Source organism: Biomphalaria glabrata, chromosome 9 (assembly GCF_947242115.1).
Source record: "Biomphalaria glabrata chromosome 9, xgBioGlab47.1, whole genome shotgun sequence".
In the NCBI taxonomy this organism is placed as follows: Eukaryota; Metazoa; Mollusca; class Gastropoda; family Planorbidae; genus Biomphalaria; species Biomphalaria glabrata.
This window is the reverse complement of record NC_074719.1, coordinates 1,435,720-1,462,766: the sequence shown is the minus strand read 5'-3', so window position 1 is coordinate 1,462,766 and position 27,047 is coordinate 1,435,720. Positions and strand designations below refer to the sequence as shown.

General features: G+C 38.9%; 1 protein-coding gene across 3 annotated transcripts in view; it reads left to right on the top strand.

The window, feature by feature from the left end:
- Positions 1-25,842, top strand: part of LOC106073742 (carboxyl-terminal PDZ ligand of neuronal nitric oxide synthase protein-like) — a 220,137-nt gene extending 194,295 nt beyond the window's left edge. For all 3 annotated transcript variants that reach the window (XM_056040448.1, XM_056040449.1, XM_056040450.1), the window contains 6 exons: positions 18,051-18,195; positions 18,875-19,002; positions 20,996-21,166; positions 22,062-22,133; positions 22,255-22,395; positions 24,585-25,842. In XM_056040448.1, the coding sequence (XP_055896423.1) occupies positions 18,051-18,195; positions 18,875-19,002; positions 20,996-21,166; positions 22,062-22,133; positions 22,255-22,395; positions 24,585-25,733 (1,806 nt within the window). In that variant the 3' untranslated portion in view covers positions 25,734-25,842. The remainder of the gene's footprint in view (positions 1-18,050; positions 18,196-18,874; positions 19,003-20,995; positions 21,167-22,061; positions 22,134-22,254; positions 22,396-24,584) is intronic.
- The last annotated feature ends 1,205 nt before the right edge of the window (positions 25,843-27,047 follow it).

Sequence of the window (27,047 nt, the reverse complement as noted above, 5' to 3'; positions counted from 1 at the left end):
GATCCTGTTCTGATTGAACAGTATTCGTCGTTTCTAAAAAAAATCCATCAACGACCAATGTGTTAAGTACGCAGACAGAGCTGCAACTGAAACTGGTTGACTTACAAAAATAAGAATCCTTCCTTGACAAATTTCAAGTGATTCATGCCACTGATTTCTTCTCCGTGTTGCTTGCATAAACTTGTCTAAATCTCCGATAACAAACGTTAACGATGATCACACTAATTACAAGCAATTTATTTATGAGGACAAAAACTTTTTCAGTGATGAATCGTGCGAAACTCTGTCACGTAATCGTCTCACGGACGAACGTCTATACATCCCTGATTTAGGGTTCCATCTTGGCGTCTCATAATGCAGCCGGATAATTAAAAGTAGTTTAGAATAAATTTCTCATGAATTAATGTAAATACTAGATTCACGGGTTTCTATTAGAAATGGGTTTTTTTTTGTCTATTGTTTGTCTATTTGCTACCTTTTTTTTTTTTTGTTGATGTGGCCCGCGGCACGAGTGTCGGAAATTAAAATAGCCCGCCGGCAGAATAAGGTTGAGCATCACTGCTCTAAACACACACCACAAGGACATATCTAATCCTCCCCCCCCCCCAGGAAAGTCACAAGCATAATTCACATACACACATACATACATATATATATATATATATATATATATATATATATATATATATATATATATATATATATATATATATATATACAAAATTATACTCGCCCACACATACACACACACTTGTATAAAGCCAAATTAAAATACACACACACACATTTTTTAAAGAAGTCTAACTGGAAAATATTCTTTTATCTCGTTATGCGGCTGTTTCAATAATGTAAAACATTTATTTATATTATTCAATGAATGAATGTGGACAGAAAGAAAAAAAAAACGACAACACTATTTACACAATAGATCTAGATCTAATAGAAACGAGGCCAATACAAAAGGGCGGTAACTTGGCCAGCAGAAGAGAAGAACAAGTTATGTTAATTAAATAAAAGGAAACTGCTTGTTTTTTTGGAATTTTATAACAAGCAACATTTATAAAGAAACGATCCCGTAACAAGGAACTTATATAAATATATGATAGGGGTAAACGCCTTGTCTATCTATCCGTTGTTTGTATTAACAATATCCATCTTTTTACAAGCCCTAGTCCAGTCCATCTTTCTACAAGCCCTAGTCCTGTCCATCTTTCTACAAGCCCTAGTCATGTCCATCTTTCTACAAGCCCTAGTCATGTCCATCTTTCTACAAGCCCTAGTCGTATCCATCTTTCTACAAGCCCTAGTCATGTCCATCTTTCTACAAGCCCTAGTCGTGTCCATCTTTCTACAAGCCCTAGTCATGTCCATCTTTCTACAAGCCCTAGTCGTGTCCATCTTTCTACAAGCCCTAGTCATGTCCATCTTTCTACAAGCCCTAGTCATGTCCATCTTTCTACAAGCCCTAGTCATATTCATCTTTCTACAAGCCCTAGTCATGTCCATCTTTCTACAAGCCCTAGTCATATTCATCTTTCTACAAGCCCTAGTCATGTCCATCTTTCTACAAGCCCTAGTTATATTCATCTTTCTACAAGCCCTAGTCATATTCATCTTTCTACAAGCCCTAGTTATATTCATCTTTCTACAAGCCCTAGTTATATTCATCTTTCTACAAGCCCTAGTTATATTCATCTTTCTACAAGCCCTAGGTATATTCATCTTTCTACAAGCCCTAGTTATATTCATCTTTCTACAAGCCCTAGTCATGTCCATCGTTCTACAAGCCCTAGTCATATCCATCTTTCTACAAGCCCTAGTCATGTCCATCTTTCTACAAGCCATAGTCATGTCCATCGTTCTACAAGCCCTAGTCATGTCCATCTTTCTACAAGCCCTAGTCATATCCATCGTTCTACAAGCCCTAGTCATGTCCATCTTTCTACAAGCCCTAGTCATGTCCATCTTTCTACAAGCCCTAGTCATATTCATCTTTCTACAAGCCCTAGTCATGTCCATCTTTCTACAAGCCCTAGTCATATTCATCTTTCTACAAGCCCTAGTCATGTCCATCTTTCTACAAGCCCTAGTCATATTCATCTTTCTACAAGCCCTAGTCATGTCCATCTTTCTACAAGCCCTAGTTATATTCATCTTTCTACAAGCCCTAGTTATATTCATCTTTCTACAAGCCCTAGTTATATTCATCTTTCTACAAGCCCTAGTTATATTCATCTTTCTACAAGCCCTAGGTATATTCATCTTTCTACAAGCCCTAGTTATATTCATCTTTCTACAAGCCCTAGTCATATTCATCTTTCTACAAGCCCTAGTCATGTCCATCTTTCTACAAGCCCTAGTTATATTCATCTTTCTACAAGCCCTAGTTATATTCATCTTTCTACAAGCCCTAGGTATATTCATCTTTCTACAAGCCCTAGTCATATTCATCTTTCTACAAGCCCTAGTCATGTCCATCTTTCTACAAGCCCTAGTTATATTCATCTTTCTACAAGCCCTAGTTATATTCATCTTTCTACAAGCCCTAGTCATATTCATCTTTCTACAAGCCCTAGTCATATTCATCTTTCTACAAGCCCTAGTCGTATCCATCTTTCTACAAGCCCTAGTCATATTCATCTTTCTACAAGCCCTAGTCGTATCCATTTTTTTACAAGCCCTAGTCATATCGATCTTTCCACAAGCCCTAGTGTGGTGATATGATATGTATAAGATATTGTAAACGGCACTTCATAGAACCTGGGTTGTAAGGCTTAAAGAATTCTATGTTTTTTGTATTAATTGTACTATTATTTCATTGGTCCATTGGTTGGGACAGAGTGACAGCGCTTGAAGTTTTATTGTTGTCGTTAGAGGCCTGAGTTATGGAGCCTAGTCGTACGATATGAGTAGTATAGAAGTCAGTTTTATAATTATGTACATATTCAGTTAGTTAACGTTTGATGCGTTGTCTTCAGCTACAGATACCCTGATTACTTTTATTAAAGTTATATTTTGTTGTTAATTCATCTCTGGCGTTTCTATTAGTTATTGAAAGAAGTATTACTAGTACGTTCTGTATTAAGTATAATTCCAGTAAGGAGTTCACAACAATCACAACACCTAGTCATATCCATCTTTCTACAAGCCCTAGTCATATTCCTCGTCTATCATGTACCCGTATTCGGCTGTATGACTACATTGCTACTTTTACCGTCGCCAAAAGTAAACAAGGATGGCTGTCTGGTCGTGTGGTTTGCGCGCTGGACTGTCGTTCGGATTTATCGATGGTCGAGGGTTCAAATCCTGCCCGCTCCCATCCCCCGTCGTCCTGCGGGAGGTTTGGACTAGGAAGTAAACTATCTTCAACTCTGAAGGAACATCCGAAACATGTAAAACATTTTACCACAGACAACACTGCACAATTTATTTATTAACTAAACTCACACAATCTCTACACTACACTAGGTCACTACAATAGTGTGATGATATAGGCAGCAACGTAATGATGTGATGTAGAAGTTTTTAGTGCAGAGTGTTCAATATTAAATAAAGCTTGTAGTAAAAGAAACTATCAAGCCATTCTGAGTGTAGTAGCCAACCAGTTCACTGGACAGCCAGCATTCTTACATTTTCTCTAACCCAGCAATGTACCAGTCAACTGAAATGGACCTAGCTATGACCTATTTTGTTTTCAAAATGACAACGCAGACAAGACCTTTGTCTGCAAAGAATTTTTTTTTCAGTGTCCTTCTGTGACAGTAGCATTTCTTTAGTTCTCTATTGTGTATTTGCCTCGGGCTTTTCAAGAATTTTCCAGACATTTCATTTGGAAAGTAGCTGCGACCAGGCCACCTCTTTTATGCTAAAACAAAAAATGTGTACAATATTAATTTATACCAATGTGCCTTTTTTTTCTTATACTGTTTTTTTGGAAAGCGCATTTTTCATGCTTATAGCAGTGCACATGTGCACTATGGTCCTTTCTCTTCTGTGCTCCAGTTGGGCGTCGTATGTAGCGGAATATAAATTTAATAGGACACGTAGGACGTAATCATCTTCTTTTTGAAGTAACGTCTGTATTATATAAGATAAGATAAGAAGGATTCCGTGCTGGCTTTAATCACTCACCAAACACAAACTCGAGTTGGGTTTCGAACTCATGCCCCGTTCTTAGTCTTGGAAAGTAAAATTGTATTTTCGTTAATGATAGCACTGTATAAGACTAAGACTAAGTCTAAGACTAAGACTAAGACTGCTTTATTCATCCTTATGGAAATTTGTTGCGATTGCAAGGACTCTTTTTTTCATATAAAAGCAATACAACAGAAACATTCACATAAATACAACAGACACAACAGATAAAGTTCATTGACCGACTACACACAGACATCTTGATTCTTTTCATGTTATGTGATTGTAGCATTATTCTATAGTTCCCTTTACAACATCTTGTGTGACTAAAGAGGCCAATCCTTGATACACAGCTGCGTTCACGGATTGGTAATTTGTAATCACCACGGGCTAGTTACAAGTTTTAATAAATTAAACTCTAGCATTTAAAACTTCAAGAACATGTAAAGAATGAACTATAAACGAAATTGTAATTGAAATCGTCAGATTGAAAAGCTACAAAACCAAAAATAAAACAAAAATCATTCCGTGATAGACACGTTTCAATTGACTCCTGTTTAATGATATCCCCCTGTTTTATTTTATCGTGTATCAATTCTTTTCATGTATCAAAAACATGAAAACTAAAAACCTTCCGAATAAATATATTAATTGATATTAATAATAATATATAACTTTTAGAATAAGCAAATAGTTGTGTTTGTCATTGTTATGGGAAGTGTGGTCGAGAGGCTAAGTGCGCTTGAACTTGGCTTGGTTTGGCTACCTATGAAAGGCCTGAGGTTCGACACCCGACTCGGGCAGAGTTGTGTTTACTGAGCGCCTGAATGCAGCACGGAAAGACCTTCTGCTAGATACCCCCTCCCTCCCCCACTGGTCCACAACTGAGACTGGACCAAAGCGCTCTGAGCATGCTATAAGTGCCCTATAAGCATGAAAGTAGCGCTACATAAAAGCCATAAATGTATTTATTTAGTCTTAACGAGAAGAATCAAGATCCTTGATCTGTCTCAGTGTCACCACAGGGTCTAAACCAGTGATTCCCAAAGTGGTCCATATAGACCCCCAGGGGGTCTACGAAGACTTCCAAGGGGTCTACGAAGGTGAGAAAATAAATTGGGGGGGGGGGGTCTATTCCAAGAATATATATTTTGTTTATTTTAATTGGTTTAAATTTTAAATTTTATCAATAAAAAGGACATCTGTATAACTTCAAATGTAGCTTTAAATTGGCCTTTTCCCTATTAGACTCACTACAGTTAGAAATTAGTTTTAAAAAATGTTGATTTGATATGCAATAATGCAATACAAGTTAAGTAGGGGGTCTACGGAAAATCAGAAACCATGGCAAGAGGTCTACGAGACAAAAACGTTTGGGAACCACTGGTCTAAACAATGGCTAAACTAATCAGCTTTATTAGGTTGACAGGTTGTGTTATTAAACTTATCAGCTTTTTGAGGTTGACAGGTTGTGTTATTGTAGTGAGTCAGATTTTGCTAAGAAATACTATTACTAAGGTCTACTTCATTTATTTGATCTCATATTAACTTGATTTTGTCTTTATTATAAATAAAGTTAAATAAAGTTAAATATCCCGAAAGATATCTTATATGCTGAGCTTGTGGAAGGAGTCAGACCCAAGGGCCGCCCAAGACTAACATATAGAGATGTCTGCAAGCGAGACATGAGAGCCTCAGGCATCAGCGAAAGTATGTGGGAAAACATAGCCAAAGACCGGAGTGCATGGAGACAGACTGTGCGTGCTGGGACAACCCTTGCTGAGAACAAAAGAATTGAAGCGGCCTTAATCAAGAGGGAAAAAAAGAAAGCTGCCCTGTCCGCTAGCCCTAAATCAGAGGCATACACATGTACGAATTGTGGCAAAGTCTGCCGTTCTAGAATTGGCTTGATTAGCCACACCAGATTCTTCCCCGTCTCAAGATTAAGCCAAAACCAGTGACTCTTTTGGGCGCATCCATTGCCTTTCGAGACAAAAGGAGCCATATATATACATAAAGTTATATTTAGCATTGTTTAGAAAAAAAAGAAGTGCTGTTGTGATTGTTGTGAACTCCTAGCCTATGACCTTTGACATGGATACATTACGTATGCAATACTTCAAGAAAACACCAGGGATGCATTAGAAATAAGAAATATTTAATAAAGCGATGAGAATAAATTATAACTGTAGATAACGCCAACAAAAGCTGATTTCCTAAATAAACATGAACTATCAGAACTGCCTTATAATGGCTCCTACTATATACATTAACTATCAAACTGCCTTATAATGGCTCCTACTATATACATTAACTATCAAACTGCCTTATAATGGCTCCTACTATATACATTAACTATCAGAACTGCCTTATAATGGCTCCTACTATATACATTAACTATCAAACTGCCTTATAATGGCTCCTACTATATACATTAACTATCAGAACTGCCTTATAATGGCTCCTACTATATACATTAACTATCAGAACTGCCTTATAATGGCTCCTACTATATACATTAACTATCAAACTGCCTTATAATGGCTCCTACTATATACATTAACTATCAGAACTGCCTTATAATGGCTCCTACTATATACATTAACTATCAGAACAGCCTTATAATGGCTCCTACTATATACATTAACTATCAAACTGCCTTATAATGGCTCCTACTATATACATTAACTATCAGAACAGCCTTATAATGGCTCCTACTATATACATTAACTATCAAACTGCCTTATAATGGCTCCTACTATATACATTAACTATCAGAACTGCCTTATAATGGCTCCTACTATATACATTAACTATCAGAACTGCCTTATAATGGCTGCTACTCTGCTATCACAAAACTCCGGTCCCCTGTCAACAATCACAAAGCTCAAGGGCCGTCACTCTGTCCCGACCAATGGACCAATGAAACATAGTAAAATTATTAAATAAACATAGAATTCCTTGAATCTTATAACCCAGGTTGTATCAACTGCAGTTTACAATCCTGTATACAAACATAATCACCACAAAGTGTAAAACTTATATTTCCAAAATGGTGGAGAGACATTTCAGTTTACACCAGAGAGGAAAAAAAGTGAGATTTTAATTTCTTCCCAAACCACACACACACCCTAAGATAATTTTGTTTTTTTTTTAGTATTTTTTTTATGTCTTTTACTTGTAAAAAAAATGACGCAACGGTTGTATTAGTTCAGATCTATGGGAAGACTCTCTACGCCGGTAATCTCAGTATAAGTCTCACTCAAGACTCTCTATTCGAGTAAATCTTCAGTTTCTCAGAAAAGTCACGAACTATGCCGCGCACTCTCATGGAAGGTACGATCTATCTCCTTATCAGCTTTAAACCCCACCCCCCCCCACCCCCTCCCCACCCGTGTTCAACATCCGGTCATCTATTTCCTGGGGTAAGTCCCTGGCACTTAAGGATTGGAGGCTGTTCATTTCCTAGACCGGCCAGACGGTCAGTTGATAGGATCTCCTCTGGCCCACCGTGGTCAGTGGTGGCTAGCAATTCAGCACGCGTCATGCGTGTCGTAGCAGCCGTGGGCCTTAAGGCCATTAAATGCTTTCAAAATAATGAACCAACACCGTCTTTTGTTTGATGGTTTGACATTGATGGTCATCTAAACTAATTACATAAGCCGCCAGTTGTACAAGCGTAATTAGTTGAAAGCTAACACTTATTAAAAGTATGTTCTTTTTTAAATTGTAATCAACTAGAGCTACTGAAAATTCAATCCAGAATGAAGGTAGAAATACCTAGATCAAGATATACCGAACGTAGTGTGTGGATTTATCAGAGTATATCCTTATCTTATCTTATATAATACAGACGTTACTTCAAAAAAGAAGATGATTACGTCCTACGCGTCATGCATCTTAACCAATGACCTAAATTCTGTCAAGTCCCTGGTTTTCCTGGCTAGCTCAAGCAACCCATTCCATGCTCTAATAGCACTAGGGAAGATAAGATTCCGAAGATTAAAGATGGGTACAGTGTTTCACTTGGCCCCCGCAAACCCGGTTGCGACCTACATATTTTTCAACACCTGATGCAGACAAAGCCGTTGTCCCGCGGATCTGTTTAACTTTTCTACTACAAGGGCTTTCCTCTGGGCCTCAAATGTGTTTTCCGCGGTCTTCGTGAGGGCTATCCGTCTCTTTCAAAGCCATCTGCTGCCCCTCTACTTTTCTCTATGCCAGTGAGGGCAAAATGGCGCCCGAGTTTATCTTTAAAGCGCTTACGGGGAAAGCACCTCTGGTACAGCGTACTCCTTTAATGGCAATGCAATACTATTTTGACCATATGCATAAAACAACGCAGAAGTATCGGTCTCACGTTGCTAGCAGCCATATTGATGACGTCATATAACTCTTTCTCTCCTAACTGACGATACCAGCGTTGATTCCACCAGAATGTGGTAAATAATTACGGAGAGAAAGAGTTTTAAAAAAAAACGTGCTTGTCTGTTTGATTACACTAGTAAAACAGTTCTAGTCAATTGACACATGTATAAACTCGCCAGTATTACCGTTACTGTTAAAAGCCTGGTATGTCTTGCTCCCAGATCGTGGAACAAGAAAATTGTTTTTACTTTTGTGTCTTTCTAATTGTAGCCTATTATGATTATCCTGTTTAACTATTTATAAAAAACTGTTTACAGTTTTTATGTACCAGATTTCTTCGCGTTTCGCTCAAAGCGTTAAAGGGAAACTCCGATGGTTTTGATAATTTTTGATACAATATGTGTTTTGATTTACAGATAATGAATATATGATTCTTTTTTTTTTTTGCAATAATAACTTAGTAATTGATGTTTTTCCGACGTAATTTTCCTGCCCATCCAAAACAGTCAGACTTTCACCGGGTTTCTATGTGACGTCACAAAGGTGTTTTAATCTATTGACTTATTGTGTAACAGGAGACCATACAGCAAAGTTTACATTCTCGTAAAAGAAATATATCTTCGTCTATACAGTTAGATCTAGGATCTTGTAAGCAAAGAAAAAATGCGTATTAAAAGTAGATTTACATGCTTGACTAACCACGGCAGTGTGTATTTTCTCGCCTGACCACTCAACACACAACAAACACTATCGCTTGGTTGTCTTCTCATGACCGACTACACGTAGTCTCGACTAGCCTTACACTGACCAGTTTGTTCGAATCATTCAGACACACGATCTATTTGCTTCTTGGGACAGAGAGGGGCTTAGATGAAAATGTTACTTTTTTTTCTCGAGTTGGTTATCCTAACGCTTTTGGATCTATCTATACATGTTTATATATATATAACTGTATCATAGCTCTGGACTAGGCCGTCACTAAGCCTAACAGCTACTGTAAGAATGAAGCGATACGATTGGTCAAATCCAGTTTCTCTTTCAGTATTGTTGATGGAAGTGACGTATGATCGGAGTTTCCCTTTAAAGACGTTGAAAATATTTTGGGAACGCGGCTCAGTTTCTCGAAAACATTCTGAATCTCAGAGACCAGAATTGGGAGAACTAACTCACAAATAAACTCTGCGCTCTATCCAGAAGAATTGCAGACATTAATTCTAAATAAAATAAATGAGAAATGGACGAGCTCTCATCCCAAATGACAAGAAAGATACGCTTACTATAAGCTATCCCGACAAGACCAACGTCTAATCTTTCGACTCAGGACCGGACACAACAGAATGAGACAACACATGTACCGGAAGCTCAAAAATTGGAACCAGTGAAATCTGCCCATGTGGAGTATCACCAGAAAATGCCGACCACGTCCTCCAAAACTGCTCTCTTTACCAAGAGGCCCGTACCGGGTATAAGACACTGGCCCCAAATCACCCCAATAGAAAGAAAACTATATGGAGAGCTCCCTGATTTGGAAACCACTGCGCAGTTCATCTCATGTATTGGTCTAGTCATATGGACACTCCAACATAACAATGAGGAAGAAGAAGAAGAAGAGACCAGAAAGTAACACATTTTCATTCAGTTCAGAAAACCAATGTTTCCCCTTCCAGTAAACATTCATCAAAAGAAAGGGACGGCTGTAAGCAGTGCTCGAACCCTAGCCCTTCTACACGGCAGCGATTCATTTGTCCTTCCTGACCCTTATAGTTTGACTAAGAAAAACTTGACATAATGATTGGACCAGGTAGGCGTGGTCAAGACTTAATCGTGTCAATGATATGTCAGTGTGACTTGGTTCCGTCTGTTCCCTAACCTGATTACTGCAGGGAACTCTGGGATACCGATGGTCATGAGGTCAGACAAGTAATCACTCAAAAGAGTTGATCTGTCATTTGATTGGTGGCTTTAATTCGATCTAACCTTTTGACCCTATCCTTCAACTTTGACTTCCTTTCGTTTGAACTTGACTTTAAATAACTTTTTTCTTTGTCTTTATTGTTGACTGTGGACGGGAGTGTCTCTCCAAAATAGGGCTCCACAGCCACATGAGGAAGTGTGCTCTGAGATGAACCATAGTCGTTTTACGACTGAAGGAGGCCAATATAAACAGTTATAAAATATTTATAAAATAAATATAAAATAGGCAAGCAATAAAAAAAGAAGAAGAAGAAAGATAAAATTTTAAAAAATGTGTTTAATCATAGGCAAAACATTTACTGAATAATAGATAACTGTATTTTATTCTAAGATTTTTATAGCGTGTGATCTCAGGGGAAACCATTCCTATTACATCTTTTATAAACATATCTAGAGTTCTGTTGAGACATTTCTACGTTTCCAACAAAATGGATTCCAAGCACTTCCTTTCTTAATTGTCTCCCTTTCTCTGGATGAACGTGGATAAATCTAAAAGCGTCCCTAGTGGATGGGACCCTCTTAGTTATCCAGCATCCACATCTTAATCGAAGTCAATCCAGTCAAGCGGGCGAGTGGCGGTCTGAACACTACCCGGATTGCTTGAACAAAAGTTTGAATGGTAAGACGACTCTTTTGCTGGAACTGTTTCTTCCATTTGCGGCCACTCCAGGCTGAGCGTTCAGGAACTGGGTGTTAAGTATGTTGTGACAAGGTGACCTTGTCACACTCGACATTCAGCTTTTAGTTCCGCGCATGAATTTATCTCCCGAAATTTTTGGAGTGTAAGGCAAACAACGCCTTTTTTTTTTTAGATGTCCTCCCGCCTTTTTATTGTACAGCCTTCATTAAAGAAATGTTTTAGTTTGGATAATGTCAATAAGACTGTAATAAGACATGATTATCAAATGACACCAGGGTCGGCTTTAGATAATAGGATGCCCCTGGAGAAGTGAATTTGAATGCCCCAATTGAAATATAAAAATAAACCAAAACAAAAATTTACGCAATTTATTTCAAACCTAGTGACTCCAGTCATAATAATAACGTTGGTCGCAGGTTTCAATATTTCGTCTCTTGAAAAAAACAATGTTTTGAGCCCTTTGCGAGCTCGGCGCCCACCTATTGGAGGCCCTAGGTTGCTGCCCAGTTTGTCTATGTCTGAAGCCGGCCCTGATGACACCTTGTTAGTTGGACTTCAGTACGACATTGAGCAGGGTGACTGAGTGTCAATAAGTCTCCCCAACACTTTTATTGTAAAGACAACTCTACTTCTCAATCACGAGGAAAATGTTTGTCAATAGTTGTTTCCCTTGCAGACCTTGCGATCTATATGGCAGATGATGTGAAAGTCATCTGTAGCCTACGGTTAACAAGGGTGTCATGTGGCCAGCACAGCGACCAACCGCCTTTACTTTTTCCCAAATAAGAGGCGCCCAAAGATCCTGAAATTAAAATTCCCACTCTTCTCCAAGATTCGAACCCGGGACTCCCGGTTCGGAAGCCAAGCGTCTTGCCGTTTCTCAAAAGAAAGTCTATTTCTACTTCTACTTTGAACTTAATTTTTTGAAAGAAAGTTTTTGATTGTAGTACTGTAATAAAATTACTGTGTTTGGGTCGTCTGACGACGGTTTCCTGTATGATATTTATGGAAAACTCCGAAGGTTTTGACAATTTTTATAAAATATGTTTTTGGTTTACAAAAAATGAATATATTATTATTTTTATTTTTCAATAATAACTTTTTTTTCTGACGTATTTTTTCTGCGCATCTAAAACGGTCAGTTTTTTAGTAGGTTTCTGTGCAGCTCACACATAGGTACATAATACTAAATAACGGAAAACCATGCTGTATAGTTTACAATCTCACAAAAAAAAAATAGATCTTGGTCTGTGCAGCTAGATCTAGATCTTGTAGGCAAAGGGGAAAAAATACGTGTTAAGAGTAGACCTACATGCTTGACTAAACATGACAGTGGGTATTTTCTCGCCTGACCACTCAACACACAACAAACACTATCGCTTGGTTGTCTTGTCATGACCGACTACACGTAGTCTCGACTAGCCTTACACTGACCAGCTTGTTCGAATCATTCAGACACACGATCTATTTACTTCTTGGGACAGGGAGGGGCTTAGATGAAAATGTGACTTTTTTTTTAAGAGTTGGTCACCCTAATGCTTTTAGATCTATATATTACTGCACCAGTGACTATCATAGCTATGGACTATGATGTCACTAAGCCTAACAGCCACCTTAAAAACGAAGCAACTCAACGGAAGTGACGTATGCAGAGCCCCCCAAAAAAAAACACTAAATCTCAAAGAACCACGTTTTTTTTTTGTTTTGTTTTTTTAAGATGTCAAGAATTTATTAGTTCATTAAATATAAATGTTTCTAAGCATTTCAATAAAAAAAACTGTTACTGTTACATCTTTGTACGCAAACTTTAAATATGTCATTAGCTCAAACTTGCAAAACCATCGGAGTTTCCTAGATACTATTTATGTGGCGGCAGCAATTTAGGTTTAGGACAGCTATGCAGCCGACTGGGGCCTCCAATTGGTGAGGGCCTCGTACATAGTTTGATATCCATTTTTAAGAGAAAAAAAGCGAAACTTCTCCTTAATGATATTGTTGAAGTATACTAGGTTTTTAAGACATTGCATAATTTTAGTTTTTCGATGTTTATTTTTTATTTTTCTATTTCATTTGGGGTCACCTAGCCTAGGGCTTTCGATTCTCTAAGGCCGGCCCTGACTGCAGACAGGAAGTCACTATGTGACTCTCAAAAGTAGTTTTTCGCCTCCTGGTGCTATTTTTGCTGGCTCTTGGTAATTTGACTGTATGATGGTCTAGAAGTCTATTGAATATAAAAGTAAATGTTTGTTTTACATATTTTGGATGTTCCTTCAGAGTTGAAGATAGTTTACTTCCTAGTCCAAACCTCCCGCAGGACGACGGGGGATGGGAGCGGGCAGGGTTTGAACCCTCGACCGTCGATAAACCCGAACGACAGTCCAGCGCGCAAACCGCACGACCAGGCAGCTATCAAATGTGTGTATAATATCAGAAAATTTAAATATGTAAACATGTCATTTGAATCTTGTATATAAATTTAGCCGTAAACGGTTTCTTAATATCCAGGAACGCTGAAAAGCTGGAAATCCGATTTTTATGAAAAGTCGAATTTATTAGCCTTCTAGTCGACGATCTATTTATAGACTTCTAAGATGTCCCTACGAGTGAAATTATTAATTCGCTTTTAAGGTGACAAGAAATGCGAAACTTATTTGATTATTGTCACTACACACACACACACACACTAATAAAGCACTCGTTGAACTTTTAACTTAAGACTTTTTAACAACTAAACAGATGTTTACTGAGCTGTGTCACTTAGCAACCAAGACTTCTGTCTCTGTCTTTGTAATATCTCCACCTCCCACCCCCACCCCCACACACACACAATTATTTATTCGGTCCTTACATTAACAAAGTCAGATATGGAGCGATATGGGTATTATCACAGCCAAAGAGATCACAGTTAAAGAGCTTGACTGTCACTGTTTGTAAGTTTCTTTCTTGTTAGTTGAATTCGTTGTTGATCTTTGTTTTTTTTTTAATACGAGATCGTCTGCTTTTTCAAAACGAGGCTTACTTTAATCCCACTCTGTACCGTACAGAAATCATTCTCTTTATTTTATTGCGGTCCAACATTTCAAAAAAATTTCATCCAGACAGACGTATATTTGGGGAAATAAAAAAACTTTTTAAAATATGAATAACAATTTTAAAAAATTCTTTAGATAGGTCTATGTTTAATAAGATTAATATTATAAAGTAACTGTAATAAAAATAGATCTCCCAGTAGTTCGTGACTTGAACAGACTTTAATTCCCGCTTGATTCTTTATTTAGCTGAGTCTTTGAGCAAGTGCTTGTCCTGCCCGTTCGAACATCCAATCATAACACTCGTAGTCAGAGACTCACACAAACCCAGAAAGCATAGAGAACAAGTCCCCAGGAAAAAAAAACTCATTTAAAAAAAAAGGGGGAAGAGCAATGTTGACCATCTCCTTAAATCAAGAGTAAATTCAATTTATTTTTTCCAGTGCAGAAAAATGTTTTTTGACGCCCCCCCCCCCTTTCTCTTCGCGCGCTACTCGTCTCTCTCTCCCCCTCCGCGCCACCCCACCCCTCCCAGTCCGGTCATGATGGCTCTAAGGACGGCATGGAGTCTAGAGGCAATGTTTGCAGTGTGAAGCACACAGTCAACTTTGACTGAGAGATGACTTTTGTCTGACTTTGTAATTCAATTCTCTCAGTTTGGGGGAAATTAAATCCCCCCTCCCCTGTCCGGCCCCTCCCACTGTTTCGCCAACTGATTTATCCCCCCCCCCCCTCCTCCTTTCTTTCCTTTAGCGCGTTCCCTCTCCAGACTAGTTTGAGAATCGATACAACCAAGAAATGATTAGAATTGAAAATCGATTCCTTTTTTTTTTTTTTTGGGGGGGGGTTGTTTATTTTTGGGGGGTAGTTTTTTTGTGGGGGGGTTGTTTTTTTGTGGGGGGGTTTCTGTAACTAACAAACGAAACTGTGAATTTTTATCAGATTTATTTGGCGTGACTAGAAGTGCTGACAGTAGAACCAAGTTGTAGCTCCGAGTATCTGACTACAAAGTATCTGACTACAGTGTATCTGACTACAGAGTATCTGACTACAGAGTATCTGACTACAGAGTATCTGACTACTGTGTATCTGACTACAGAGTATCTGACTACAGAGTATTTGACTACAGAGTATTTGACTACAGAGTATCTGACTACAGTGTATCTGACTACAGAGTATCTGACTACAGTGTATCTGACTACAGTGTATCTGACTACAGTGTATCTGACTACAGAGTATCTGAATACAGAGTATCTGACTACAGTGTATCTGACTACAGAGTATCTGACTACAGTGTATCTGACTACAGAGTATCTGAATACAGAGTATCTGACTACAGTGTATCTGACTACAGAGTATCTGACTACAGAGTATCTGACTACAGTGTATCTGACTACAGTGTATCTGACTACAGAGTATCTGACTACAGAGTATCTGACTACTGTGTATCTGACTACAGAGTATCTGACTACAGCGTATTTGACTACAGAGTATCTGACTACAGAGTATCTGACTACAGTGTATCTGACTACAGAGTATCTGACTACAGTGTATCTGACTACAGTGTATCTGACTACAGAGTATCTGACTACAGAGTATCTGACTACTGTGTATCTGACTACAGAGTATCTGACTACAGAGTATCTGACTACAGAGTATCTGACTACAGTGTATCTGACTACAGAGTATCTGACTACAGAGTATCTGACTACTGTGTATCTGACTACAGAGTATCTGACTACAGCGTATTTGACTACAGAGTATCTGACTACAGAGTATCTGACTACAGTGTATCTGACTACTGTGTATCTGACTACAGAGTATCTGACTACAGAGTATCTGACTACAGAGTATCTGACTACAGTGTATCTGACTACAGTGTATCTGACTACAGTGTATCTGATAAATATCTCAATACAATATATCTATTAAATTTTAAGAACAAGTGTAATGCTGTGTAGATGTCGCATATCAGAATACAATATAGGCCTATATAGATACGTTTAAACAAGTCCATCAATAACATGTAAAATACAAACAAATTTTTTTTTAAATTCCATCTCATATTAAGTGTATAGGTATCAATTAGTTTAAATCAGTCATGTAATTAATCTGTAATAGGTATAGACTAACGCTAATTAAATCTGTGCGATTAGAAATATGTTTTCCAAATGTTTTGGTGTCGCCCATCATATCACTTGTCTGGACCAGTTCAGTTGGAGACGAGGGGGGGGGGGGAGAGAGAGAAAGAAGGGGATATCTGGGTGATCGCTTTTTAAATGAATGTATAAAAAAAAAAGTGAGTGAAGTTCATCAGCAAGAAGAGATGTAAATTTAAAGAAGTTTATCTCAATAATTGATCTATTATTAACTCTATGAAAGATGCACACATTGTCAGACAAATTTTCTATATGGATAGTATTATTATGAAATGAAAGTCCATCCAACGATATATAATGAGCTTAGACTCTGGTTGAAACAATGGGTTCACATCGACCTGCTCACAACTTAAGTAACTAAGTTTTCCTTTTTTTATCTTTGTTATTTTCTCCTGGCGCCTTGAGCTTATATTATCTATGAGATTATGTTATCTTTGAGATTATATTATCTTTGAAGTTATATAATCTTTGAGTTTTATATAATCTTTGAGATTATATTATCTCTGAGATTATATTATCTTTGAGGTTATATTATCTTTGAGGTTATATTATCTTTGAGGTTATATTATCTTTGAGATTATATTATCTTATGTTCGAGCAAACGCAGATCTGAATGTCCTGTGATGGACTGGACTTGCCTATGTCAATTTGACCTTTCATTGTCTACCGACAGTCTACCTGTGTACTGTGTACTCACACCCAAGCTGACCTAGCTGGTTGAAATGTCAAAAGTTTTATGAAAGGTCATCATAATACATACATGCGCACACTTGAGTATCATGAAAAGATCCCGTTAAAGGGCTAGCTTGACCTGTCCATATTGTGACCATCAGAGTTTGTGTTACATGTTTATACTGACGTATTTCTGAGGATATTTGTTTGTTCTAAAAGTTACTTCAAAATAAGCTGATTTTTAGTTTAGTTTTTTGGGTCCCTCACCTCACACACACTTCTCTTCCACACACTTCCCTGCCACACACCACACACTTCCCTCCCACACACCACACACTTCCCTCCCACACACCACACACTTCCCTCCCACACACCACACACTTCCCTCCCACACACCACACACTTCCCTCCAACACCACACACACACATCTTTACTTTGCTGTCCAGTTGTATATGTGTCTTCAGGTAGGGCCTGTTGGGCATATAAAGGGCAATAAGAAGATTGAATAAAGTCGTGATTAGGATTCTCTGCTGCTCTCCCTTTCCTTTCCTTTCGCGGAACAAAACAGGTTGAGTTATATGGGCTTACTAAGTGATGTCGCATATGGGCTTACTAAGTGATGTCGCAGAATCCTTGCATTGATAAAGTAATGAAAAAATGTATTTATTTTTAATATATGTCAGACCAATACGATAATATAAAGTTTGTGTCTCGCGGGACCCCATACCGGATTACTCTTCCAACCTTGAAAATATGCAACCTTTTTCTCATTGAAAATATTCATCATCTCATACACCATATGTAGAATGGTTAGAATCAAATTTATCTAGGATTGATCATGTTATTGCAACAACCCAAATCGAAACGCATCATTCACATCTTCGACAAGAATAATTTGATTAATATTAATCAATCGTTGTAATCGGTAATCGTTGTACCGGTAATCATATTATTTGAAGATACATCTATAAATTGTAGGTACGATTGCAATCCATTTTTGTTTACATTCTCGGACTTTGTCTTACTATGTATTGCACCCACTAACTACTAGATCTATGTATCTTTCTTTCCAGAGTCAAGCTATGCGTATTGTAAGAACCATTGGTCAAGCTTTTGAAGTGTGCCACAAACTAGGTGGGCAGACTCGGCCAAACTCTGAGGTCAAAGAGGACACTAGTGACCGCTCCTCAGAGGACAATGAGAGGAAAGTCTCTAAAAGTAAACACAATTGTGCGTCTGTCTGTCTGTTCATGTTTTTTTGTAGAGTTCATCTCTAAGAGACGGAAACGCATTCGTGTGTCTGCTGTGTAGCACTATTGGATTCTTATCTAGCAATCCATTTTAATAGAAAGTTGCCTGGTAATTAACTATAATGTAGAGTTTTCTAGTAATAAACTCTAAAGTTGTGTAGCCATTAACTCTAATGTAAAGTTTTCAGCTGATAACTTTAAAGTAAAGTTATCTAGTAATCAGGGGGGCGTGGTGGTCGAACGGTTAAGCGCTTGGCTTCCGAACCTGAGGTCCTGGGTTCGAATCCCGGTGAAGACTGGGATTTTGAATTTCTGGATTTTTAGGGCGCCCATGAGTCCACCCATGAGTCTAATGGGTACCTGATTTTAATTGGGAAAGTAAAGGCGGTTGGTCGTTGTGCTGGCCACATAACACCCTGCTCGTTAACCGTTGGCCAAAGAAACAGATGACCTTAACATCATCTGCCCCATAGATCGCAAGGTCTGAAAGGGGAAACTTTACTTTACTTATCTAGTAATCAACTCTAATGTAAAGTTGTCTAGTAATCAATTCTAATGTAAAGTTTTCAGCTGATCAATTCTAAAATAAAGTTTTCAGCTGATCAATTTTTAAGTAATTCTAATGTCAAGTTTTTGTCTACTGACAGATTCTAGCGGGCAGGAGAAAAAAGAAATAAACACTGTTGCCAAAAACACAGAGACCAATAAAGAGAACCACAAGCCGAACCCGCCCAACGAGCTCAGTTTGAAAAACAGCCAACACAATCTCCCAGCGGTAAGTGCCACCCCAATATCTAACCAAACAAACTTCAGCCAAAAACAGAGATTTACTTTGGAACTAAGCAAGTAGTATTTAAAAAAAAAAAAAATTAAATTGCTACTTTATGAAGCTGAAGGTGGTCTCAGAGGCGTAACTAGGGTGGGGGGAGGGAGGGTGAGAATTTGAAAATCCACCCTGGTTCCCACTTTAGCTAGGCCCCCAAATTAGTGTTTTTTTACTTTAAATATTAAATATTACGCAAAATGCAGGGGCCCCCAAAGACGTCAAGCACCCCCAGCCCCCAAATGATGGCAAATTCTTAGCTACGCCACTGGGTGGTCTGTGATGTCTAGTTCTATTCATTTCTTGTGACGCTTCCTAATGGACCTCATTCACCAATCGTAAACAAACAACATTTAGCCACGTGATTCTCTATCTCTTCTATACAAATTATGTCATCCATAGTGGCTGTCACGTGATACGTATTTTTACATTGTTTTATCAATATTATGACGTGGCTAAATGTGTTTATTTACGATTGGTGAGTGAGGTCCATTGCAAGGGTATCTTTTCCGATAGCTTTGCACAATCATTACTCTAGAACCTAAATCTAGTCTAGTAGTTTACATGCGTATATTTCAAAACATCCTAGGAGCTTGCACCATCATAAGATGGTGTGCAAAATGTTCGTGTACGCTCATTTATTAATTGAACGCCTAATTGAATGCAAAGCAACATTTGAGTCGAGTGCGGAAATTCCCGATTAAGCCGAGGTTTAAAAAACAAATTTCTTGGACGTCATTTAAAATTCTTTCGTTTATAAAGAAAAAAAGATGTAAACCAAAATTTAATCTAAACAATTTTGAAAATTGTTTACGATATTGCAAGTCTTTTTTTTTTTACAAAGATGTACATAAACTTTCACATTTTAAGACAAATTGTTACAGGCGTTTTTGAAATACCGGTCCAGTTCCCACCTATCTTTTTCCAAGTTTTGTTCTTTCCCCCACGGTCCCACATATGTAAGGAGTGCAGCTAATAGTTGGAATTGAAAATCTATATATGAAGTAATAAAATTATAAATATATATATATATATAAAAGATTGCTTATATTTATGAAGGAGTATAAGCAGTCTTTTATATATATGGCGGTGGCTGAGCGGTAAAGCGTTTGGCTTCCAAATCGGGGGTCCCGGGTTCGAATCCTGGTGAAGACTGGGATTTTTAATTTCGGGATATTTGGGCGCCTCTGAGTCCACCCTGCTGTAATGGGCACCTGACATTAGTTGGGGAAAAGTAGAGGCGGTTGGTCGCTGTGCTGGCCACATGACCCCCTCGTTAACCGTAGGCCTTTGAAACAGATGACCTTTACATCATCTGCCCTATAGACCACAAGGTCTGAAAGGGGAACTTTACTATATTTATGAAGGAAATATTGCTCTGGTTTATTCCCAACTTAGAATGTCGTGATACCGTGATACCATGATACCGTGATACCGTGATACCATGATACCATGATACCATCCGGTGGCAATGCTTTCATTATCCCAAGGCACGACAATAGCGGATACAATATTCGGGCAGCAGGGTGTAACAAAGTCATTGTAGTCAGGTCAGTGCGAAGTATTGGTCTCCACTGACCATCGGTTGCCAGATCACTGGTCAGTGTTCAAGCTTACAATGACGATTGGTCTCGGTTGACTCCCAAGGCCTTTCTCGTGTTTGAGTTTAGCCGCTGGGCAGCAGGGGTTAAGATTAAGAGTTTTCCTCTCCTAAGTATAAATGGTATGTCCTCTCCTAGGTAGTATAAATAGTATGTCCTCTCCTAGGTAGTATAAATGGTATGTCCTCTCCTAGGTAGTATAAATAGTATGTCCTCTCCTAGGTAGTATAAATGGTATGTCCTCTCCTCTCCTAGGTAGTATAAATAGTATGTTCTCTCCTAGGTAGTATAAATAGCATAAGTATGTGTCTATGTTGTGAAATCGCTGTTTCTTGAATCCCCAGTTGCCCATGAAATTGTCTACGCCCCTGAGTTCCCCAGTGATGTTGGGTAGCAGCAACGGAGATTGTAGCACGACTAGCAGTAGCAGCGAGAACTGCATGCTACCTCTCAGCCAGCACCACCAGCTACAGCTTATTAGACAGCAGCTGGAGCAGCAACAGCACCAGACGCAGGTCAGACAGCCGTGACAGTGTGAACATTTGCATTGTATTTGTGTGTGTGTGTATATATGTATGTGTGTGTGTGTATATATGTGTGTGTATGTGTGTGTATATATATATGTGTGTGTGTATGTATGTGTGTGTATGTATGTGTGTTTGTGTTGTTGTCGTTGTTAATAATGTTGTAACATTCCTGTCAACGTCGTGTTTCTTTTATCCGCTCGCCAGCCGCACAGCGACTCAAGAAACTCATTGCTAAGCAGTCAACAGCTACTAACTTTATAAATAAGCTACCAGCAGGGCCGGCCTTAGACCTATGCAAGCTAATCAGCCGCCTACCTGGGGCCTCCGATTGGAGTGCACTAGCTTTTAAATAAATTGTGTAATTTTATTTTTCGCTGTTTATTTTTTTTTAGTTCATTGGGACACAAAATTCACTTCACCTAGGGCCTCCGATTATCTAAGACCGGCACTGCTTACAAGCCTTTCTAATTTGTATGTATCCGTATGTTTAAATGTTACTAACACACTGGTCATTCCAATGTAAACAACCAGACCTCTTAAACCATGCTATCAACAATTCAGCAGCTCGTCAGTGGGCCTACAGTTGAACAGTGTGTCATGTACGCCCCCCCCCCCCACACACACACACACGCACGCACTTGTGGATCAGTGTCAGACATTATACACACACCTATATGTCAATAAAATTGTTATTGTTGTGGCTGCTATAATTGGTATTTATATATGTGTTTTCGTTAATCGGCGCAATCCTTCAGGGGCTACTTTTTATCCATATGTAGTTACACCACAAAAAAAATTGTGATGCCCTGTCTTATTCAATAGATTGGCAATAAACTTACAACTGGTGTACATGTCACGACTAACTTCAAATTCAATATTTTAGGTTGCCATTGCTCAAGTGCATTTACTGAAGGACCAACTGTCTGCTGAAACAGCTGCAAGAATTGAGGCTCAGGTAAGAATACAGCGTTATATTAATGGCATTGTCCAGATCACTTGTGCTGGGTGTACCTTGGGGGGCCTTATTTGTACGAGTCTCTTTAAATCTCTTCTATTTTTTATCTCTCACGTGACAGGCAAGAGCTCACCAACTTCTCCTCCACAACAAAGATCTTCTGGATCATGTCTCGCTTCTAGTCACACGTCTGCAGCAGCTGGAAGTCAAGGTCAATGGAGTCAACCCACACAGCGTGGAGCCTTTCCACGCCCCTGCGCAGGTTATACATCTTCCAATGACAGCGTGCCATTAAGGAGGGGGGGGGGACCATTATTGGAAAAATTAAAGGGAGGGGATATGCGGGGGTCAATTTTCCATTTTTATGTAACTTTCAAAAGTTTCTGAGGGTGGCCCTATCCTCTAATAACTAACGGGTAATGTGGTCACATGCAATTACTATGCGAGCACAGACATATATAAATATAAACTGGCTGAAGGAAGTAACTTCATGTAATTTGAAAACATGTATATCTATTGTTGTCGGATTTCCGAGTTATGAAAAATTGCATGATCTTCATTCTTAGCCTCCTTATTTACAATATAAATAGGTGTGTGGCTGAAATAGATATGAATACGTAACTTTTATACTACCGGTACTCATAAATGCTTTATAATAAAGTACACAAAATTGCAAGTCACAAATTTTCGTTTCATAAAACTCTTTAATCGGCCAGTCTATATTTATTTATGTCTATGTATGCGAGTTAATCTTCAGATGATAGTTACTAGAAGTTAAAAAACAGTGACAAGAGTATTTCCTGTACAAACAACTAAGTTTACATCTGGGCGTGTTAATGTGTTGTAGCTTGTCTAGACCGAAATATATATATATACGGTATATATATTAAATTAAATTATGGCTTTTATATAGCGCTACTTTCATGCTTATGGCATGCTCAGAGCGCTTTGGTCCAATCTCAGTTGTGGACCAGTGGGGGGGGGGGGTATCTAGGAGATGGTTTGTAGGCGCGGTGGTTGAGCGGTAAAGCGCTTGGATTCTGAACCGGGGTCCCGGGTTCGAATCCCGGTGAAAACTGGGATTTTTTTAATTTCGGGATATTTTGGGCGCCCCTGAGTCCACCCAGCTCTGATGGGTACCTGACATAAGTTAGGGGAAAAGTAAAGGCGGTTGGTCGTTGTGCTGGCCATGCGACACCCTCTGTTAAGCGTAGGCCACAGAAACAGATGATCTTTACATCATCTGCCCTATAGACGATAGACCACAAGGGGAACTTTACTTTTTTATATATATTGTTTACCAATGGTTAATTATATGCGTGACGTCGCGTCATCAATTTTTTTTTTCTTGCATTAGAAACTTTTTGTAAAAAAAACTATGGTCCCCCCCCACCCGAAGGTATGATGGAATAACTATAAATAGCTAGCTATTTGGTGTATCCGGTGAATAGAGAACAGGAAGTGCAACTTATCTACATAATTTAGAAGGTGCATCATAAGTTTGAGCAACTGTAACATCAATCTCTATCGCTTGTTTTTTTGTAACACAAAATAATTTGTATTTAGTGATCTTTTGATCAGTGGCCTAGCTAGGGATTTGGGGGGCCGGGGGGGGGGGGCTTGTCCTTTTTAGGGGCCGCTGGATTTTGACATTTGACATCATGACATGAGATAATGTACTTAATAAATGTATGTCTAAATTCCTTACTATATAGGTAAATTTCAATATTTGTTATTACTGCTTAGCTATTGACGTTTTGCTGGAGAGCAATTAAATCAGAACTAAATGCATCAAAAGTCTACTTAACATAGAGAGTTATTATATAAATTAAACTCATAGACATAAATAAATATAGACTGGCCGAAGGAAGTAACTTCATGTAACTTGAAAACATGTATATCTACTGTATTCGGATTTCCGAAATATGAAAAGTTGCATGATCTTCATTCTTAGAGATTAAACAAAACTACACTACCTCCTTATTTACAATATATATAGGTGTGTATAGATATGAATACTTAACTTTTATACTGCTCATAAATGCTGTATAATAAAGTACACAAAATTGCAAGTCACAAATTTTCGTTTCATAGAACTCTTTAATTGGCTTTATTTATTTATGTCTATGATTAAACTCTATTTCTGGCATATATTGTCATACAACCTAATTGATGACGTAATCAAATCATATTTATACATGTATTTTCTGAGAAAAAAAAATGGAACCTTAAATAGGTACCGTAACTATTAAATTTTCCTGTATTTTGAAATGTTATCCAAAACTCTCCAGTGAAATATAGCTGAGTGGTAATAGCGTAAGATCATAGTTGTAATACTCTGTAAATCTGCACTAGTCATATGTGTATGCTGCACGTGCCCTATGAGTGTACTCTCCCTTACAGGAGTGACACACCTCTAATCACCTACGTTGCACTACTATCATCTTTTAGATTCCACCCCTGCCAGATGCAACCACGCCCAGGCCAGCCCCTGTCTACTTGCCAGACCTCAGGCCGTCGAATCATTTCATTGATGGGGAGATTATGGGCGGAGCTAGCACCTTCACCAACACCAAGGCGGCGGGACTGGATGCCGACTCCCCAGACAGCGGGCACAAAGAAATGTCATCAGAGAGCTTGTCTTACAGTCTGAGTAATGGCGACGTGAATGGTTGGCTAAACCCGTATGGGCCCGCCTCCTTGACGTCATCGCACGATTCAAGTCGTCATGACGAGAACGGCTGGGCCACGCCTACTCCCTTGTCGTCATCTTCTCCTCCTTCCTCATCCCCTAGCAAAAGCAGCACTTTGAAGGCGGGAAGCACCAACAGCGTCGATCGTTCTGGGAGCACAGGCCCCGCCCCTTATATCCCACACTCCGCCTCCTTCACTCCGGACTCGTACTTGTGCAGATCGCCCAACCTCTACAAGACGTCCGTCGGTGGCTCGCCCCACAAGAAGGAGGCGTCCGAAAAGGTCAAACTTATCTCTCCTCTAGCGTCCCCACATGGCTCCGCCCACGGACACAGCATGGACTACAAAGTCAACACTGCACACCAAATATCATCCTCTTCTTCATCGCTCGCGCACTCGCTGGCACACATGCCCCCGTCTGGAATGGCACCAAAACTAGACCCGCCTCCAAAGTTCAGGAGAACCTCGCGGCCGATGGAGAGGTGGGAGCGAGGTAGTTGGTACATGGTCGACCCTCCCGGGGCTTTCGCCGCTGACAACGACTACTACCCCTCCTACCCTAGTACCGCCAACAACGCCAACGGTGTTCTGATGAGGTCTCACAGCCGCACTAGCAGTAGTAGTGCCAGCAGTCTCGCCACATCCGGGGCATTTCGCTACAGCGATTCCAGTGCCCGCTCTTCGATCTACAGCGACAACCGCGAGAGCGCATCCTCCATCAGCTCCCTTCGCCAGAAGCTGGAACTGCGCGTCAATGACCTGAACAACAGCCAGCACAGCGGGAAATGGAAGACAAGACTTAGTTACACTTCAGACGACAACAGCGACAACTCCGGAGACTTTACAACGGCCAATTCTCACAATCAGTGTCGTGATCCAGAAAGACTGGAGTCTTTAAGAAGCTGAATGCATTAAGGTTTTCACCTTTTATGAATCATTATTATTTCATTGAAATTGTAAAACATAATCGCTTATGTGTGTCCATGACATTATAAATACATTCACCTTTCGTGTAGCTGCTAATTGTGTTATTTGAATTTTCATATTTGAAGTTACATGCTTTTAATGTACGTAATTTTGAAAAATGTATACCAAAGATAACAAACTGTCAGGTTCTGAGGATCAAAGGTCACATGTAGATATAAGATCTAGGGTAGACATGCAAGTTTAGATTACATCTGATAGATGGTTTTATTAGTCAGGTCTAATTAGCTTTAAGTTAAAAGACTAAAACCTCAAGTAACGAAGAGATTTGCAGAACTTTAATACTTGACTCAGGACACTTGTAGAATCAAGTTACATAGCTTGATCAAACTAAACATGGCTTGAATCTGACAAAAGATACAAACTTGTTGTCCCATCAGGTGGTCATTCTCCCTGTTACCTCTACCAAAATGATGCGGGCAAGCTACAAACATAGGCCCGCCAACACTTAGAAACTTCTTCTTCGCATTGATGTCAAATGTGTTCAATTAAGATTCTAGCTAAATTCCCCCGTACAGGTATTTGATTTACCATAGTTCCTTTCTCCCCGGTTCTGGATTTACCCTTAGGCAATAGGCTATACCTTAGAACCCCCCAATGTATTGTTTTGAAGAACAAGCAAAAAACAAATGCATAATGTTGATTGCAAGGGGTCTCACATCTCAAATAGCTTAGTGCCCTGTCTAGTCTAAATCCGGTCCTGGGAGTCCCCTTCCTAACAGATGCTCCTTGTCACACACAACTAGACTTTTTTTGTGGGGTGTAAGATAAAAAAAACACAACAATCTCGTTTTCACTCGACTAAACAGAAGTTGACATACCAGTATGGATAAATGCTGTTCAAAAAAATAGATTGACTTCTATGGGTCTAGTTCACCATAGATCACACAATACCAATGCCAAGGTTTGGATCAGAAGAAATTTTCTAAATTGTACTGTACCGCTAGAGGTATTAGGTCTACAACTCAACATTCTAGCATTAAAATGTATATAAATTAACTTTTTTTTTCTAACACAAATCTTTAAATTTATAATTTTTGCTCTTTTTTCATAAACAAAAGTGTGTTTATAGTAAACCACTCGATGGCTTCTTGACACCATATGCAAAAAGTTTAACATTGTAAGGGTCTTCTTTTTAGTACTATTTGTGAAATGTTAAAAAAGGTTGCCTTGAAAAACCTTTGTACTTTTCTTTGTAATTAAGCTGAGGCAGGTCAAAATTAAAATTAGCCAGGA